The 19,878-nt window shown below is 55.1% G+C and overlaps 1 protein-coding gene across 1 annotated transcript in view; it reads left to right on the top strand.

Moving 5' to 3' along the window:
- The first annotated feature begins 5,618 nt into the window (after window positions 1-5,618).
- The window catches only part of ACSF3 (acyl-CoA synthetase family member 3), a 51,687-nt gene continuing 37,427 nt past the window's right edge, over window positions 5,619-19,878 (top strand). Inside the window, exons 1-4 of the mRNA XM_083870056.1 lie at window positions 5,619-5,652; window positions 8,123-8,844; window positions 10,312-10,467; window positions 19,656-19,810. Coding sequence (XP_083726182.1) covers window positions 8,152-8,844; window positions 10,312-10,467; window positions 19,656-19,810 — 1,004 coding nt within the window. The 5' untranslated portion in view covers window positions 5,619-5,652; window positions 8,123-8,151. The remainder of the gene's footprint in view (window positions 5,653-8,122; window positions 8,845-10,311; window positions 10,468-19,655; window positions 19,811-19,878) is intronic.

Below are 19,878 nucleotides of genomic sequence, written 5' to 3'. Positions count from 1 at the left end.
AGCACCAGATCTCTGCCCTGCACCCTCAACCCCCTCCCCAAGGCTCCCCACATTCCCAGCCCCACACAAACACCACTCACAGCCCATCTCCTTCACCCAGCACCCCATGGCCATGACCCCAGCATCGTGCAAGTCATGGCCATGGGACCACGAGCTTCCTGATGTCCTGCAATCCTTCCCTCCTCCTCCTCCCCAGCCCGGTGATGGATGTGGGGGCTCTCTGCCCAGCCTCCCTTTCTCCTTCTCACCCGGCCACCAGGCTCTGCTCCGTGGCAGCCCCGGGCAGGGAACAGGGCGCATTTCCCACGTGCCAACGCTGCCGGCGGCAGGATTTTGGCTCACACCTCCCTTCCCGCAGCCCCGCCGGCAGACAAAGCCCAACCACACAAAGGCACATCAACCTCGCCGGCCGGCCCCGCGTGTGGCAAAGCCTCCCTGCAGCCCCAAGGCAAGCCCGGCCAGCACCTGGAGCCTGTGACTGCCCGTGCCAGGCAGGCAGGGAAGGACTGCGGGACAGGCCAGGCGGGAGATGGCAGGACAGGCCAAGCAGGAGATGGAGGGACAGGCAGGGAGGCCGCGGGCAGCCTGCAGGGATGGGATGCAGAGCCCGGCACAGACACATGCACGCACACGCACCCCCTGCACAACGAAGGCAAATACCTCTCTCCTCTCTGGCTCCTGTGGCTGCTGCTCATCCTGCCTCGGCCACGCCGTGCCTCCTCCACGCTGCCCGTCCTCCATGTGCCCACGCCGGGACGCGCTGCCAGACCCTCCTCTCCGCCGCCGGTGGGTTTTGGCCCCCGCTGCCTGCTGGCGTTTTGGCAGCCTTGCCGCTCCAGCGATGGCATGTGTCCATTTTTTTTTTTTTTTTTTTCTTCTTTCCCCTCTCTCCCTTTCACAATCCATCCTCCCCAGCCTTCTCCGCCGGTGTCTCCGGAGCCGCCTGCGGTGCCAGCTCGCAGGGAAATTGGCAGCGAGCGCGGCACAGGGATCCTCCCGCAGCTGACGGAGCCCTGCCAGGAGCAGGCAGCCCTTCTGCCAGCCACTAGCCTTGGCACGGGGGGCCGGGGGGCCGTGGGGGGCTGCCGAGGCTTGGCAGCCCTTCGCCGGCACCGCGCGCCCCAGCCGCCGCCAACGGCTCCACTGCCAAATGCCAAACGGGGGGAGGAAAAGGGGAAAAGGCAGAGAAAAGAGTTGGCTTCGCCGTGCCCGGTGGCATGGACCCACCAGGGACCCCTTCCCTTCGCCAAGGCCAGCTGGGCGATGTCCTCATCCCCCGGTGGAGGCTTCAGAGCCTGTCCACAAGGAGAGGCTCAGCCCCGTCTGTCCCAAGTTGTGCCCCCAGCCCGGTGGGGAAAGCCCATCCCAGGGATGGCAGGCGCCGCCGCAGACCGGCGATGCTGCGAGGCGAGGACGGCTCCCACAGACACACCTCTTACCCAGCATCCGTCTGCTGCATAGGGGGGCCCGGGAAATTGGGAAGGGGAGAGCGGAGGAGGGACTTGTGGTGATGGGTGGGGGGTTTTGGGGTGCCCTCTGGCCGTGTGTAGCCTGGCACAGCTGTCTTGGCCTTGTGTGATGGAGAATCCCCAACTGGTGCCAAAATCCCGGCCCCGGCGGTTCAATCGTGCCATGACTGCACCCTGGCCAGCCATCAGCATAGCAGCCAACTCGGTTTTTCTGGCTTTTCTCCCCAAAACTCCTGGTTTGGGTGTGTTTTTGAAGGTAGAAGTGGGTGTGTAGCTTGTGCCTCCACTGTAGTGTGGATGCTCCTGGTGCCAACACCTTTAGAGGGCCCCTAAGGCCAAGGGAGATGGATGGGAATTGCCAGGCAGGAGAATGGGAACATCCCAGTTCCTGCTCAGTTCCTTCCAAAATAAGTCATTTAGTGGGAGCCACATTCACTGGGAGGCACAGGGGTGCTGGGGCAGGCACCAGCAGCACACAGAGAGCAGCGGCCATCCCTGGTTAACAGCTTTGCCCCTGATCAGGGATGTCTTCAGTGGAGTTGGCAGGAGGAGCCAGGAGCCCTCCATGGGGCAGGATGGGCTGTGAGTAGGTCACACTGGCCCATCCCATCATCACCCAGTGTCCCAGCCCAGGGATGTGGCAGCATCCAGGGATGGCAGCGACTCTTTGTGCCATTCCCAGAGCCATCCCGACGTGCCCTGTGCCCCCGTGGCCTGGTGGCTGTCCCCGGCCTGCCCGTGTCACACACGTGCGCCTGCCATTTCCTCGACTAAGCAGCTAATCTCCATCAATCATAATTCCGGGCAATTATCATAATAGGGCCATTTTGCACTTATCCTCGCCACGTGACACGGGAGCCACTTACAGCTCCACTTCACGCCAGCAGCTCTGAGCTGCTCCTGTCCCCGGGGAGTCCCCATGGCAATCGTGTCCCCTGCAGGCCCCTGGGGACAGACCGGTGGCTGCAGCAGCCGATGCTCGTGTGAGGAGGGATGGGCAAAGGGAAAACACAAAAGAAAACACAGCCCCTGCCTCGTGTCATCCTGCCACAGGGTTAAACCCCAAAATGGGGACAGTCAATCTGCTTTCTGTCACCACACAGCCCTGGCAGTGTCGTGGTGGTGCCGATGCCACATGGGGGTGGCAGGGGACAGGGCCAGCAGCTCCTGCTGACCTTCCTCTGCCTGGCAGGGAGCAGCTTAGGGAGGCTGGGAAATGGTGAGGCACAAAGGCCTCGGGTTGGGGATTAGGGGCCAGCAGATGGGTGGAGATCAAACATTTCACTGCCCCTTGTTTACAACAAACACCCTCCTGGGCAGTTACGGGAGAGCCCAGCACTGCTCTGGCTCTGTCCCTCCTTGGGCTGGGGCAGGACGGGGATAGGAACACACTTCCCATGGTTTTGGGGTGTCTCAGTGGGGATGGACGGGCTCCCACCTTGCTGTGGTGCATCCTCACTCTGAGCAGTGCCACAGTGGGAGCTGCCAGTGTCCCCATCCCATCCCATCCCATCCCACCCCATCCCATCCCATCCCATCCCACCCCACCCCACCCCACTCCATCCCATCCCACCCCAGAGCACCGGGATGAACTCGCCGTCACTCTGAGCATTCCCACAGCCCGGCGGTGTTTGTGGTGTTTACACCACCCCAGTAATTACTTTCCTTTTTTTTTTTCCCTTTAATAAATACGGATGTGCCACAAGTAAACTCCAGCGCAATAAAAGCTTTCTGCTGGATCCATAATTAATCACCGAGCTGAGCAAGGCGGGGAGGGCAGGCGGAAAACCCGGGGCTCACACCCAGCTGGGAGGGACCTGAGAACCCGTGGTGGCAGCTTGGGGACAGTCCAGAGCCCTGGGGACCGTGACAGCAGCCGGGGCTGGGGGGCTGCGGGCGGGCAGGGCTGTGCTGCACCCAGGTCTCAGTCTCCACTCCAGCTGTGAGGGCACATCTGGGCTGACCCCTCCCCGATGCAGATGGGGAGCAGCTCCTTTCCTTCCCTCCCTCCCGGCCCCGCAGCCCCGGGGTGTGGACGGCAGTGACCACGGCTGAGCATCGTCCCCGGGGATGTGGCCGGCTCCAGATGGCCGGTGGGCTCCAGGTGCCGGGGGTCGCAGCGACAGAGGGTGGCTCGGGGTGACATCTGCTGTGCTCGTGGCCAGCTGGCCCCGCCGCCTGGCCGCCACCATCGGGGGGAGCACGGCCCTGTCACCCCCACGGGCACTCCTGGCACATCCTTGGGTGTCCCAGCTCTGTCCCCACCACCACGCTGTCCCTGCCTGTCCCTGCCTGTCCCTGGTACCAGAGACCCCTCCCTGGGCACACACCCTGGGGAAGGGGTTCATCCCTGCAGGGGACCGGGGGAGGCTGGAGACAGATGGGGAGTGTGGAGAGTGACACTGGTGGCGGCAGGGCCGGGCTGGGTGCTGGGGACACCTGCAGGGAGGTGGCACCCGCTGGCACTGGAGCTGCTGGGAGTGTTGGGAGCCCCCTGCAGGAGCTCTGCAGGGACGGGTGGGTGGTGGGGAGAGTGAATGGGGTGTAAAATGGGAAGGGTGTGAGAGCTGCACAATGGGGACGCAACTGTGGGATGGGGAGGAACTAGGGAAGGGGCTGTGGGATGGGGAGGAATGAGGGAAGGGGCTGTGGGACGGGGAAAAACTGGGGGAAAGGGCTGTGGGATGGGGACGTGGGCAGTGAGGAGGAAACGGGGACAGGGCTGTGCCACAGCTGAGAGACACAGAGGGATCTGTGCCATGGGGACATGAGAGATGGGGATGGGGTGGGAAGGGAGCTGTGTCGTGAGGAGGGAGGAGTGTGATGAGGAGCTGTGCACTGGTGAGGAAGAGGGGAGGGAGGGGTGTGATGCAATGGAGAGCAGGGGAAAGGGCAGATATGAAATGGAGAGGGAGGTTGTGAATGGGGAGCCATGAAAAGAGGAGGGAGCCAAGTGATGGAGTCATGAGAAATAGGGAGGGAGCTGTGCAATGCATCCACTGGGGAGCTGTGTGACGGGAACTGTGCAAGAGATGTGCCAAAGGGAACTGAGCAACGGAGCTCTGCCATGGAGAGCTGTGCCATGGAGAGCTGTGCCATGAGGAAGGAGCCATGCCATGCAGAGCTGTGCTGTGCAGAGCTGTGCCATGGAGAGCTGTGCCATAGGAACCTGTGCCATGGAGAGCTGGGCCATGAAAAGGGAGCTGTGCCATGGGAAACCTGTGCCATGGAGAGCTGTGCCATAGGAACCTGTGCCATGCAGAGCTGTGCCATGGAGAGCTGTGTCATGCAGAGCTGTGCCATGAAAAGGGAGCTGTGCCATGGAGAGCTGTGTCATGAGGAAGGAGCTGTGCCATGGGAACCTGTGCCATGGAGAGCTGTGCCATACAGAGCTGTGCCATGGAGAGCTGTGCCATGAGGAGGGAATTGTGCCATGAGGAAGGAGCCATGACATGCAGAGCCATGCCATGAAGAGCCATACCATGAGGAAGGAGCTGTGCCATGAAGAAGGAGCAGTGCCATGGGAAGGAAGGAGCCGTGCCATGGCGCTCGGGCAGCGGGGCAGTGCAGGATGGCCGCTCTGTTTGTTGCTCTCCTCCCCAGCGCTGGGATCCCGGCCCCGTTTCCGCTCCCAGCCCGCTGCACCTCACAGGCCGCGGCCGCGATGGAAACACACCTGGGGCGGTGGGTGGGGGTCCCCCCGGCCGTGCCGCTTCACGGCCCGTCACACCCGGGCCCGAAAACAGCTCCGGGGCAGGAACAGGGCCTGGGCATGGCCTGCCATGGGCCACCACGGCACCTCTGTGTATCCCCAGGGTGTCTGTGCCTCCCTGGCATGTCCATATGTGAAGGTTCCACCAGTCCAGGCCGTCCCTGAACGCTGCCCAAACCCCAAACCACAAAATCCCACAGACGAGGCCCATGGCCCCAAACCCCACAGGGCTGAGATGGAGCTCCATAATGTCACCCGCCATGACCCTGGAGGACTCTGGTGACACCCCAGGGGTCTGCAGCGACACTGAGCCCCGCGGTGCCCTGTCCCAGTCCTCTGGGGGCATTTTTGGGGTGAAATCCCCACAAATGAACTGTGAGGCGGCGGAACATTGGTGCGCGGAACGTTCGGGTGGCGCCGGCGCGTCGCGGCCGGAACTGTTCGCCACCGGAGCGGTTCCCCTGACGGCAGGTGAGGCCCCGCGGGGCGGCGGCGGCGCCGGGATCGTCCCAGAGTGTCCCCGGGATGTCCCCAGAGTGTCCCCGGGATGGTCCCAGAGTGTCCTCGGGATGGTCCCAGGGTGTCCCCAGGGTGTCCCAAAGCCGGGGCAAACCGGAGCCTTCAGCCGTCGGCCCGGTGCGCTCGGACCCGGCTCTCCTCCTCTGCGGGACCCGCGGAGGGGGCGCGTCCTTGCCCGCGGTTCCTCGGGAATCGCCAAGGTTTTTATCCTTTTCCTGCTCTGGGACGTGCCCTGAGCAGGCTGCAGGCAGAGAGCTGGAGGGTGGGATTCTGCCCCGGAATGAGAGAGGAATAAAGGGTGGGGAGGCCCTGGCACAGGTGCCCAGATTTGCTGTGGCTGCCCCTGGATCCCTGGAATTGTCCAAGGCCAGGCTGGACAGGGCTTGGAGCAACCTGGGATGGTGGGAGGTGGGACTGGATGGGCTTTAAGTGTCCAATCCAAACTTTTCCCTATTTTTTTGTTTTGTGAGAACACTCAGCATCTCAGGCGTTATTTGATGCCTTTTCCAAGTCTCTTTCTCTTAGTTACTATTTTATTTTCTAAGAATAAACTATTTTTTATGATTTTCTAATTATAAAGTATTTTTTTTTAATCTCTGCTGTAGAAACAGCCAAGAATCCCTTTGTATTCCCGTGCCTGTAAACGAGGAAAGGGTGGAATCCTGCAGGTCAGACTGGCACTTACACAATCACAGCAGGAACAATGATTATTCCTGTAATAACTCACTTTGGAACAGCTCAGATTTTATTCCAGGGAATGCATTTTATGCCCTTTGTGCTCACAGAGTGCACGGGGCAGTGCAGTGGCTCAGCTCCCAGTTTGCACTGGTTTTGTTGTGCTGGGAGAACCCTCCAGCTGCTTTCAAATCTTCAGCCTCAGGAGGAGGAAGAGGAGGACTTGGATTTTCCTTTCCAGGGGGATTTGAACCTTCCCTTCCAAGGGAATCTCTGCACTGCCTCCACCTTCCCGTGGCCTCTAAGGGTGGACTTTGTTTCCAGGTGTGCTGTGCCAGACTCGGTGGCACCACTTATCCCTGAGCAAAGGGAAAACAGCCCCTGGATTTACTTCCCTGTGCCCCGAGTGTCTGCACACACCATCAATGCTCTCTGAAACATTCCCTCAGGTGCTGGAGGTGTTGCTCTTAGTTGCTCCATTAAACACAGATTGGTGGGAATGGAGTAATTTGATTTTTGGAAGTAGCTGGAGGAACACTGAGAGCATCAGCCACGCTGAGCCTGAGCAAAACCAGCTTCCAGTTCGTGCCCCTCTTAATGCCCGGGCCATTAACACCTTGCCATGGCCACGGGTTCAGTTTAGGGTGTGAATTAGGTCGGGTTTTTACATTTTAGTCTCTCCAGGGCAGTGCAAAGATGTCACACGAGCTCTGCCTTGAGCTGCTTTGTTTTTTTTCCACGCTGGTGGCAAATATCAGGAGTTCCCACGGTCACTGCTCTGGGGCTGAAGCCTCTCTGCTCCCCCAGATGTTTCCACCCTAAATCACAAGCTTGTTTTGCAGAAGCAGAAATTGAGGTTGATTTGCAAAAGAAGATCTGAGCAGTGTCTGGGTGGGGAAATGAAGGTGGAGGGGAGAGACCGCAGGGCTCACGGAAAATAAACTCCTGAGCTGGGGGCAGCCCTGGCCAGCTCTGCTGGGCTGCATCCTCTTTGTTCCAGCTCCTCCCCACAGTGGGAAGCTGGGCTGGGAGGCTCTGGGAGCTGAACTGCTCCACTAATAGGCATTTATCAAAAAAAAAAAAAAAGGTAAAAATCAGGTTGTTATTGCCGGCGTCAAGGAAGTGTCACGGACGCTCTCGGAGAGTGAGAGCTTGTCATCCTTTGGCTGCTTCCCCTTGCCATGGAATCTCTCTGGGGATGTTCTGGTGCTGATTGGATTCTGTGCAGCCAGCCCCTCTCTCTCTCTCTCCTGCCACAGCCCTGTCCTCTCCTCCCTGCTCCCTGTTGCTGTGTGGAGAGGGTGCTCCAGGCTGTGCAGAGGGGTTCAGGATTCTTCACAGAATCGTGGGATGGTTCAGCTGGAAAGGATCTTAAAGCCCGTCTCATTTCAGCCCCTGCCTGCCAGCACCCTGGGACACTGGGAGGTGTCCCTGCCATGGCAGGGGGTGGAACTGGATGAACTCTGAGGTCCCTTCTAACCCAAACCATTCTGGGATTCTATGAAAGCTGGTTTATCATTTAAATTGGATTTTAGGGATTGGAGGCTGTGCAGGGTCTCTGCCTCCTGTTCCATCATGGCAGGACCCAGGGATGCTCAGGCTGCCCAGGGTGTGGCACTCTGAGGCAGGGACATAAATAATACAGTAGATATTATTCAAATGAGGGCTGCCACTTTCCCTGGGTGGGAATAACCCCTTGGGTAATCCCTGCCTATGCTGATCTGCTCCCATCATTGCTTTTCTGCAGAATCACTTCAGCCCAGCTGTGCTGGCAGGATGCTGCTCCCCCTGCTCTTCCCCCAGGTGTGCCGACCCCTCTGCCGCCTCCTCCGGGACCTGTCCCGCTGCAGATGGGATGGCAGGAGGGCTGGCTGTCCCCACAGGGCCCTGCACACAGCCTGGGCCACCTGCAGCAGTGACATCACCCCTGTGTTCACCAGGGCTCTGGCTTTTGGGGACAAAGTGGCCATCGTTGACCAGAACGGGGAACACACGTACAGGGACCTGCTCAGCCGGAGCCTCCGCCTGTCCCGGGAGATCTGCAGGCTCCTGCAGTGCCCCAGCAGGGACCTGAAAGAAGAGAGGATCTCATTTCTGTGCCCCAACGATTCCTCCTACGTGGTGGCCCAGTGGGCCTCGTGGATGAGCGGGGGAATAGCGGTGCCCCTGTACAGGAAACACCCCGTGCCCGAGCTGGAATACGTCATCCAGGACTCCCAGAGCGCCCTGGTTGTCGCCACCGAGGAGTTCCTGGGGAAAATCACCCCCAGCGCCCAAAAACTGGGAATCCCAGTGCTGTCTCTCCCCAAGTGTGGTGGTGATGGAGCCACGAGCCCTGCAGCCACGGAGGAGGGGGCCTTGCCAAGCTGTTCCTCATGGAAAGACAGAGGGGCCATGATCATCTACACCAGTGGGACAACGGGGAGGCCCAAGGGTGTCCTCAGCACCCACGGGAACGTGCAGGCTGTGGTGAGTGCTGCTGCCCCCCTGCCAGGCTCCTGCCAAGGGCAAAGGCTTGGAATCTGGAGGGGATTTGGGGTTAGAAACGTCTTTCCTCACTAAATTCCTGCAGAGAACTGTGGGGCTGCAGCTCTGGAATCCTCCAGGCTTGGAAGGTGAACACCCAGCAGCGTGTGAGGCTCTAAACCTTGGCCTGTTCATGCTGCAGCTGCATCCCGAGGCAGGTGGGTTCTCCTCCCTGCTTTCCTGGAAAGCTGAAGGGATGAAACCTGTTGTAAAAAAACCTGATTTCTTTGCAGTTTGCTTTTCTACCCTCTGACTAGGGGAGAATCTTTGCTCCTAATTGGAAAATATCTTAGCCCAGCCCAGTGCTGTGTGAAGCCTGTGCATTATTCAGCTCTGTCTCCCCAAGGCAAAAAAATCCATTAGCTCTCAGAGCCAAAAGGAATTAAAAGTTTGAATAAGCCTGCTGACTACCTCACCACTTGGTTATCAGTGCCTGCAACTGCCAGGCTGCTGCCATTAGGGAAGGAGGGCAGGGAATGCAGGGATGCCTGTGAGAGCTGCTGCTGCTGCTCTGGGTGCTCAGATCCTGCAATATCCCAACAGGAATGAAAGCCTTGATGGATGGAGCCAGGGCTTGGCTATATTGGGCAAAGAATCTGTCCCCTTACAAATATGCTGATTATTTGGGGGGGTGGCCTGAGCAGTCCTCACCCTTTGTGCTGTCCTGCAGGAAGCCTAAAAGCTGCCCTGTGGAAGAGAGTTGTGAGGGACACGACCAAATTCCGCCATTCAGATGCTTCTCTTATTTTTAGGTGGCTGGAAATAAGCTTTGCAGTTGCCAGCACTGGGCTCTGAAGGGCATTGTTGACCCAGAAACCTGATAATTATCCCTTCACATAATTATCCCTTCAGAGCAGAGTGTTTTGGAAGCTTGATACTCCCACAATTTTTACTAACATGAAACCTACTTTCTGTTTATCAGCGATTTCCTGCTCCTACTGGTTATCCCTTACAGGTGCTAAAAGCCTGATGTCATCAGTGGCCTAACTATGGCAACAGAATTCTGAGAAAATCAGCTTTTTGATCACTGTTTCTGCCAAATCTGCATGTGCAGCAGCAGGTTAATATTTTTGTATGTCCTACTTAAAATCATTGTTGATATTTCTCAGTCACAAGGAAAGGGCTTTGTTGATTTACAGGCATGTCCTGACAGGATGGTGAAGATGTTCCTGCTGCTGTTTTGGTGGGAATTTTTTTTCTCCTGCTGATCCTAAAGGAAAGATTTTGTATTGAGGCAGGCTTGGCATTCCTACGAGGGAATTTGGGGCTTGAATACTTTGGGAATACCTCGGGAATACCTCGGGAATATGGGAATACCTCGGGAATACGGGAATACCTCGGGAATACGGGAATACCTCAGGGGAATCTTTCCTCCTGCCCTAAGACCATGTTATTTGTTTTCTCCTGCAGACCACGGGGCTGGTTGAGAAGTGGGAGTGGAAGAAGGAGGATGTGATCCTGCACGTGCTGCCTCTGCACCACGTCCACGGGGTGATCAATAAGCTGCTGTGCCCGCTGTGGGTGGGAGCCACGTGCGTCATGTTCCCGGAATTCAACGCGCAGATGGTGAGCCCAGGGGGGGGAATCCAGCAGCAGGACCCCGGGCATTGCACTCAGAGCAGCTCTGGGAATGAATTCCTAAAGGATTCCATCTCCTTTAGCCACTGGCTCTGTGTGTGGTTCACAGCAGAGTATGTTGGGTGGGGTTAATGTGCTCTTGCAGAGGGTGCAGCTCGTGTGTGATGTTGAAATGGGAATGCTGCACTGCCTCTCCCAGCCTTGATCTGGGGTCTGGCTGGGGGTGGATGGACCCTTCTGTGTGCCCACTGAGGGCATTTCCATCCAGAATTAGGGTTGTGGACTTTTTTTTTTAGTGCCAGGAAAGGTGGACATGCTGGAATTTCTCATGTGTGTTAGTGGTGTGCTGCTTGCTGAATTTTTTTAGTGACTTGCATTTTCCAGAATCCCCAAAACACTGAGGCTGGAAAAGACCTTCAAAGTCACCAGGTCAACTCTGTGACCAAATCCTCATTTTGTCACCCAGCCCAGAGCACTGAGTGCCATGTCCAGTCATTCCTTGGACATCTCCAGGGATAGGGGCTCCACCACCTCCCAAATTTTCCCCTTCCAGTCCTACATCCTTAGTGTTTTGTATTGCATTACATGACAGAACACAGCCTTTTGAATTTTTTGCAGCCCAGGTAAGGGAAATCCTGGTTTTCCTCACTTACATGGAGAGATGGCTCCTCCTCTGTGGAGAAACAAGAGTTAACAGAGCTGTCACGTTGGACTCAGTGATGTGAGAGAGAGTTTGCAGGTCCAGACCTTCTTGCAGCTTTTAGGAAAAGTGGCAGGAGGGAAACCCGACTGGAATGATGCTCTTATAATGTTGTTTTCCCTCTGAGCCAGGAAACACCAGTGCCAGTTCTGCTTCTCCTTTGTTCCCTGTGGCAGTGGCACACCATGGAAAGAGAGGAAGGAAAGGGACAGGCAGCAGTGAAGGTGGAGCAAGTTCTACATTTCCCTGGGATGCAGCACCATCCATCCACATCTCCCAGTGTCCCGGGTGGTGTCTGCAGTGTCACTGGGTTTTCAGGTGCAGAAAGGAAACAGAAGTGTGTTTTCCCTGCAGAATTCCCTGGGAAAGCCAAGGGAGCTTGTGCTGAGTGACTGCCCGGGCTGCTCTCCCTGTCTGTGTTTCTCCACGAGCGGGGAAGGCTTGTCCCATGGCAAGGACAAAGTGCACAGGTGTGGGACACACCTGGGAGCCTCTGGCTGTGCTGCTCCAGGTGAGGGCAGGCCCAGCTCCCACCGGAGCCACTGCAGGGCCAGGCGGTTCTTCACGGCTCATTTCTGCTTCTCGGAGCAGCAGCCACAGAAAATGCACACTTCCTTTTTCTCTCAGGATGGCTGTGACACCTGAGCACTGATCTTTTTTTTGGAGGGGACAACCCCGGAATCCCAGTGGGGCAGCTCTGCCCTTCCAGAGTAAATCGGTGAGATGCTGTGATAGAAGGCAGGAAGATCCCTGGCTGTGCTTTCACCTCAATGATTGCTGCCAAATTGTCCTCCCCGAGTTTGGGGTGAACCCAAAGCAGCTGGAGCGGCTCTGGAGGCGGCGCTGAGAGGCTGGAGCGGAGCCTCTGGAGGGCGCGGTGCTCCACATCCAGCGCCACCGCTGATTGATGCTCCCCGGTGCCCTCGCGTTTTTCCTCTGCTCTCTCTCCCGACAGCTGCAAATCGATGAGCTGACATTGAGGGATGGGGTCGGGATCGGGGGGACCCCCACCCTCCCGCCTGCTCCCATCAAAGCTGTCCCCAGATGTGACACCAGGGACAGCACCAGGGGCGGCCACTTGACCCTGGAGCTGAACTTGGGCAGGGAGAGCGGCTGGGGAGGGCAGCAGGGCCGGGCAGGGCTCTCAGGTGCTCAGGGAGGCTCTGAAGGATGGAGTTTGCTTCTCTGCTTTCTTTTTCTTCCCGTTATTTTTCCGAGGGCCTCCCCTGGGAGCCGCGAGCGGTTTGATCGACACTCCAAAGCGAGCACGGGAGGGTAAATAAGGCTTTCTGCTGGAGTTTATTGCAAGCTGCCTTTCAGTTCCACTCTATTTTCACCAGCTGTTTACAAAGTGCCCTTTGCTACCGAAATCAGCTTGCAGCAAAGCAGCAGTGGAGGATTTTGCCAAAGGAGCCCGAGTTTTGTCGTGTGCTTTTTTTCCTTGGCTGCACCTTGAGAAAGCAGCCAATTATAGTGTGATATAAAGAAACTCGACTGGCAGCTAAAACACTTGACAGGCTGATCAAAACAAGGCGAGGAACTTACTCTCAACCTGCTGCAGACATATTTAGCCTTGAGTGATACTGGCAAAGGTTCAAGAGAAACCGCAGCAGCACGCCCGATGTGTGTTTGGTTTCTAATCACTAACACTTCATTATACAAAATAAATACTTTATTATTACAGTGTTTATTAAATTACATAATTTGCAGCGTGCCTTATAGTCGTGGATACAGATGGCAGTCTGGTTTTGGTGGTGGGAATAATGCTCTTTTTTTTTTTTTTTTTTTTTTTTTTTTTTTTTGTGGATTTTTTTTTTTTTTTGTTTCCCTGAGAAGACATTCCCAGCCCCAGAGCACGGCTCACTTGTCGTTCCCCGCCGTGCAGGGGTAGGAGGTGGCAGCTTTCAGACCTTTACGTCTGTTTTTGGGAGCTGTCCAAGGAAAGGTTAGAAATCAGGGCTGTGGGGTAGCCCCAGTGTCCTGACCAACATCCTTCCTCTCACTGAAACAGCATCTGATGTCTGTGGCCACTGCTGAGGCCACGAGGACTCATTAAAGTGTGCTGAGGTGCCTCAAGCGTGAAAGTTGCTGCATAAAATCAGATTCTTTTTATTAAATGAGGACATCCATTACTCTGCACTAGCTACTGTACATGTTATAATTCACTTTATAGCACCATCTGTTAAGACTGTCTTGCTTAAGCTTTTCGTAGCATTTTTTTATTGCAAGTTATTAAAAAATATGGCTGCATCTATTAATCATTTATTAATAAAGGGTTTATAAATGGACCCTTAGTTTCCAGAATTAGTTGACTCATACATGATGTACTGAGTCCTCTGGTGCTTGTGCTCCTTGGGGTGCAGAGTCTTCACAGGGAGCCCATGGGAGCAGCATCCAGTGCTCCTGTCTGTGCTGCTGGGGTTGGGAATGGCAGGGATGGCTCTGGGGGGAGACTTTTCAGCACAGGTGGGTATGGAGCAGACAGGAGAAGAGCAGTGAGCCCGAGGGGGGTTCTGCCAGCAGCTGTGTGAGGCATGGCTGGCTGTGATGTTCCTGGTTTTATTGTTTTGTTGGTTTTCAAGGGTGAGAAGTGGGAGGGCAGCAACCTCCTCTGGAGCCAGAGCAAGCTGCAGCCTCAGCATCCCTGTACAATCCTCCCTCCATAACCTGCTCCCAAGCTGGGTTTACTCCTCCAGCTGCTCTGTTCCTGTTTGCATTTCTCAGCTGCTGCTGACCTGTTTCAGATGCTGGAGTAGGAATTTCTTGTTCAGGAGCAGGGATTTTAGAGGTGCTGTGTTTGTACAAATTTTGTGCACTGTGGTGACCAGAGGAGAAGAGGTGGATGCCTCTGTTAAGGAAGGAGTGCAGGGTGAGCCTTCTCCTCCTGCCCAGGTGCTCTTGGAAGGCTCTGAGCACCAGGGCTTGCAGCAATCACCCTCTGGAGCATCCATTCCCAGCGACTCCCTCCCTGCATCAGCTCAGGCACAGCCTGTGGTGTGACTGTTGCTCTGTGGAAATGTCAGTGAGTCTGGAGAGACAGACCCAGGACAGCTGAGTGTCCCCTGTGTGACAGTGTCCCTTGCTGTGACAGTCACACTCTGATGTCCTCATTCCAGACCAGGCACTCCTGGGACCAGGACCATTTTGGATCAAATTGTGAGGTCAGTGTCTGGTTTACAGGATCCTCTGCTGTGATTTTTGGACAAAGAGGATCCATTTTGGGCTTGACCAACAGGAAGAGTTTTGTCTTTGCCTTGGACACCCCAATCTTGCTTTGAGGGAAAGATGTTCTAACAGCAAAAGGTTCCCTGTCAGCTCTCTGCATTGATAAACATGAGAGCAAATCCTGGGGAGGTCTTCCAGCCTCTTGTGCAGAGTGGGAAATAAGAGGACTGAAAAACCTGGAGGAAGAAACTTGCTCTGCTGAGTGATGGGAGAAGCTGATGGAAATCTCCACTCGGGGTGACCCAGTTGTGGCGTGTGCTGCCCGCTCGGCTCTGCTGGGCAGGTTTGAGCTGTGATGTGCTGCCTGTGCAGTGACAGCCCTGGCTGTGCCCTGCAACCCCTTCCATGATAAATATGCCAAGATGCAGATTTGCTGCCCTGCAGTTCCAGGAGCTGCTGTTTTAGTGCCAGCCTCACTGCGTGTCTGACTTAAGGTGCTCGGAGGATCAAGCCCTCTAAAAAAACATGCCCTGTTTTACAATGTCACACTCAAAGCCATCAAAATCATCTTGTTTGGACTCTTCTTTTTAGGGAAATAGGAATGCTGTGTGCCCAAAGGTGATGTGTGATTCGGGACAAGCTTTCCCTGATGTTCTGTCCCCCGTGGCACCTTTTCCCCGTGGTAGGAGGGAGCTGCAGACCTGGCACAGGATGAGTGGGAGGTGTTGCTCTGGGGTGCTGCTGCATCGTGTGCTCACAGCCCTGAATTCCTGAAGGCCAGGAAAGCCAGTGCTGTATCTGGGAGCAAACTTTGTCCTTGTCAGTGGTGTTCTCTGCGTGAGCCAGGCTGGGCTGGGTGCTGGGGCTGTCTACCTTGGCTGGGCTGCACAGGGAGATCCAGGGCTCAGCAGTCGCTGTTGCCTCCGGGAAGGAGAAGCGTGTGCTGCACTGAGCCTCTCCCCTGGATCTGTCACTTCTGCAAACATCACTCTGGGCAGCTCTTTTGGTTTATTTTTAAAAGAAAAGCAAATCCAAGCAGAGGAGCCTGAGCTCCAATATCCAGGCACGCTGGGGATCACGGCCCCCATCCAGTTTCAGCTGGAGAGAGGCTGAAAGTCTTTTCATCTGTTAATGGGAGGCTTCAGAGGAGTAATTTTATTTCAGACTCAAAGAGGAGTCGGTGGAGGGAGGAGCAGGTCACTAGTGAATGGATTATGTTTGATCACTTCTCACAGACCTGGCTTTAAAAAGTTAGAGGTTTTCTTTCCCATCTCCCCTGATCTGCCGTCTGTCCTCAGCATCTGTTCCCAAGTAATGGCTTTTGATGTGTGTGGGGAAATATAAAAAATGGAACCAGAGCCTGTCATATTTACTTATATTTCCAGGTCCCAGGGAAAGCACTTGCTCCTTTCAGTATGCCTCCAGCATAGGAAAGGTTTAAAAGCTTCAGCCTGGAATGCAGAGGGGCCATCAAACTGTGCTGATGAATAAATGATTAAAACCAGAGTCACACAGAGCACAAACAGTTTGGGGTTATAACAAACATGAGACGAAGCCACCGAGGGCCTGATTTCTCTTTGAAGAGAAGAATGTTTCTCTCTCTTTGCATATTGGTTGTGAAGTGTTGGAGGCTCAGTACTTGGGAGAGAGCAGAGCTCCCCTTGGTGCTCTCCTGTCTCATGTGCCCGTCTGCTTTTTTTGGGATTATTTGGTGTCGGATGTGTGTGCTTGGTCCTGCAGTCCCTTCACTGCTGCTGTTGAATTACAAGAGCTTCCCACCCTTGTGTTTGGCACAGGATCTCACCAAACAAGCAGCTGCTTTGGCCACAGTCCTGTTGCTCCCGCAGATATTCCAAAAATCACCGGCATCCCTTTTCCTCGATGGTGCTTCCCACATGGCAGCAGCCAGTGCTAAACACAGACCCGTCTCCCCAAGCAAAGGGGAAGTAAAGGGCTGAGTTAACCTTGCATTAGAGGCATTGTTATTGTTGAAAAGGTTTGAAAAGATTCAATTACAACTGAAAATGGCACAATAATTTTATAGAAGAGAGGAGCTGTTGTGTCTGTCAATAGAGGCTGCACCGCGGGCTGGCTGTGATCCGTTTGTGGGCTGATGGAAAAATCCATGCTGATATTTGCTTCCTTTACAGCTTGTCGTTCTTCTGGCTGGTTTGGGGAAGCTTCTATCAGCCAGTATCTTACATGGTTTAGCACATAACTGGGTTTGCCACCATTTCTTCTTCTGCATGAGAAGGTGCCCAGGTATTGGATTTGGATTCTGGCTGGTTCATGGCATTGCACATCTCCCTGTCTAAAGTGAAAAGTTATTCCCTTTTCTCCTCTGTGCTCACATCTCTTCCTTCAGATGATCTTAGCAGGTCTGGAGGCTGGTTGGGAGGGTTTCTGTGTGGACTGACCACCCCTTGGAGCAGCTTGTATGTTCCTCCATCCTCATTCACCATCTGCGTGCTGGGAAAAATACGTGGGAAAAATCTCCCAGCTGTGCCTCGCTGTGCTTGTTTTGTACCCACTGGTGTCATTTTCTCCTTTTTTTTTCCTTTAATGATGGCAAAATCCCACTGGCCAGCTCATGATATGCTTTTGAGCAGTGGGAGGGGAGGAAAATCAGGAATGTCATGCTGACAGGAAGGCTCTTGGGAACATTAGGTCTCCCACTTCTCTGCTGGCACAGGCAGCCCTGACCCGAAGCATTTGCTGCCATTATGGCTGGTGGGAAGCTGTTCCCACTCTTGCCTTCTTGCAGTGAGAGACTTTTTGTTTCTAGCCCTTAGTTATCTTAAAAGGAATCTTGATCCATCTCCTGAGCATATTCCATGGGAAGGCTGCTGCTTCCCTTCTTTGCAGAGCCTGGCAGCCTTGGCATGGGGTGCCATGTTTGTTTCCCAAATCCACAGCTTTTTAAAAGCACTTGGAGGTACCAGGTGAGCAAAACAAAACAGGACATTCGGCTGCCAGTACCCTGTGCCCAGGGAATTACTGTGGTGCCAGTGGGATAACCCAGGGGGAGATGGATTGTGCTGCCCCAGGCCTGGCGCTGTCGGAGGATTCCGGGTGCTGCAAGGACAAAGCTTTGCTCGGGGTTGATTGATTAGTCCCAGGTAACGAGGCTTTCCCACATCCTCCTCTCAAAGTGTGGAGTTGTAGTTAGAAGCCAGGAATAGCTGTTCCAGCTGGCTGGGCAGTGCCAAGCCCTCTGGCCAGCTTGGGCTCTGAGGAGAGCTGGGAGCTGCCAGCTTTGTACCACGGCTTAGCCCTGCTAAAACACATGGGAAGGATCCAGATTTGGCTGAGCAGGAGCGGAGCAGGTGGAGAGGTTTGGCTGTCAGCAGATCACCCCAGCAGCTGGTGGCACAAATCCAAAGGCAGCTGCTTATCCTCAGGAAGGGGCTGTTGCTGGGTGAGCTGGACTGACACAGAAAAAAACTGCTCCTGTGGCTGCAGTGCAGGAGGGAGGATTTTATGTGAGGCAGGAGCTGAGCTGGCACATGGGGACCGGGGACTCTGGGGTGCAAGACAGACTTGTTCTGTTTCTATGGGGATTGGGGTTTTTCAGATCCAAAGTCATGAGAAAACAACTCTGCTGCATGGCCAGACTGGAAGTCTGCCTGTGCTCCCACAGCTGCTGGGGGCTTGGGAAGGCAAAACAAAATCACACAGCAAGGACTGAACAACCCCTGAGCATCTGTTTCCCTTCAGTCCCTCGGCACAGTCCTGATCCCTGCTTGCCATCACACGTCCTTCCCTGCCCTGCTCTCAGGAGCACCAGGCTGAGGAGAGCAGATCCATTCAGCCCTGGCTTTGGAGAGATGGGAAAGATACTGGGGAAAAAAAGAGGCTGGGAGGAGCATGGGGGAGGTTAGACCCCTCTAAATGCAATTTTACCTACTCTGGCTGGTAGGGAACTTGCTGTTAGGTGGATTTCTGCAGGGAGTAAAATGTTCCCTCTCTGGAAAGGTATCACCCATCAGTGCAGGAAGTCATATCCCAGTTCTGCTTTCCTTTCCCAGGGGATCTTGCTCACGCCTCACCTCCCGGGGTGTCCAGTGGGTTTGCACCTTGTGCATTCACCTCTCCCCACCGAGGGCCATCCCTGGGCTGGAAGGCAGCGTCAGCTCCTTCCTCTTGGGTGGGACAGTGCCTCAGTGGAGGTGTCCTGCTCTATTAACAACAACCACCCTGTGCTGGGACAGGTTTTTTTTAGGAGCTGATTGTTCTGGAGCAGCAGAGTGCGAGATGTGGGGAGGGAGAGGCAGTGCCAGGTGCAGCCAAGGAGAAAGGGATGAAACGGAGCCCGAGCGAGCAGAACGGAGGGAAGGGACAGAGTGACAGCATGAAGGAGAATCCCTGGCTCACCTTCAATCAATCCCTGCCTTGCCTCGCTCGTGTGCAGCTGAGCGTGCGCGGGGGGCGCCGAGGCAGCACTGGGTGTCAGGACCTGTTAGGGAATACATTTGTCACTGGTGGGACAGAGGCGCCGTCGGCGGGGCTCTCATTTATTCATGGCTTTGGATCACTCCTGCCTTGGGAAGAGCTCACCTGGCAGGGAGAGGGGTGAGGTGTCGGAGGAATGACATTTATGGTTCTGACTTGTGCATCCTAAAGGTGTCGTTGTCCACATCCCAGCAGAGCTGGCTGCTGGAATTTGTCCCCGTTCATAGTTCCCAAGTTTCTTCTTGCAGCTGAAGAACATTATTCCCACAGGGAACATTCCTCTCAGGAAGAAAGTGGTTGGGGTATTGGCCTTCCTGAAAAGCCACTGTCTCCTGGTGCCACTGCTTTACCTGATGGCTCCTTTGAGCTTGACAGGGACACGGCTCCCTGCACCTCACCATGCTCATGAAGTCTCATTCCCAGTGCCTGATCTCCCTCTGCCCAGCTTTGCCTCAGAGGTTGAAGGGCTCCAAGCTGTGTATTGTGTATCAGGTGTGGGCTGTGTCTTTCCAAAGAGCTCCCATGTTTTGGAAAACTGGTGACTTTGTGCAGCCTTTGAAGAGCTGGGCATGATGGGGGGATGAACTAATTCTGCCACAATCTTTGTGAGCAAATTCTTGGCTGCAACGTGACAGGACTTAAAAATGCCCTTTCCATCATCTCGTGAGTGATGGTGGGTGGGGGATCCACTGGTGGGATGAGAGATGAACATTGTGCCTTGGGAAATAAGGGCATGATGAAAGTTGGGGACTTGTTTTGGACAGGCATGAGGGACACAAAACAGCTTCCAGCTGTACATCCAAGAAATCTTAGATAGCAAAGTTTTATTTTCATCCATATGTGTTCCCTTCCTTCCTAGGTGTGGAAGAAGCTCCTGAGCTCTGAAGCCCCTCGTGTCAGTGTGTTCATGGCAGTGCCCACCATCTATGCCAAGCTGATGGAATATTATGATGAACATTTCACCCAGCCCCAAGTGCAGGATTTTGTGCGTGCCTTTTGCCAGGAGAACATCAGGTGGGTGAGCTGTGGGCAGGGGCTGCTGCTGCCTCACTGGATGCTCCAGGTTTTCCTTTCAACATCAG

The sequence above is a fragment of the Zosterops lateralis genome (assembly GCF_965231275.1).
Source record: "Zosterops lateralis genome assembly, chromosome: 12".
NCBI lineage: Eukaryota > Metazoa > Chordata > Aves > Passeriformes > Zosteropidae > Zosterops > Zosterops lateralis.
This window is presented reverse-complemented; position numbering and strand designations above follow the sequence as displayed.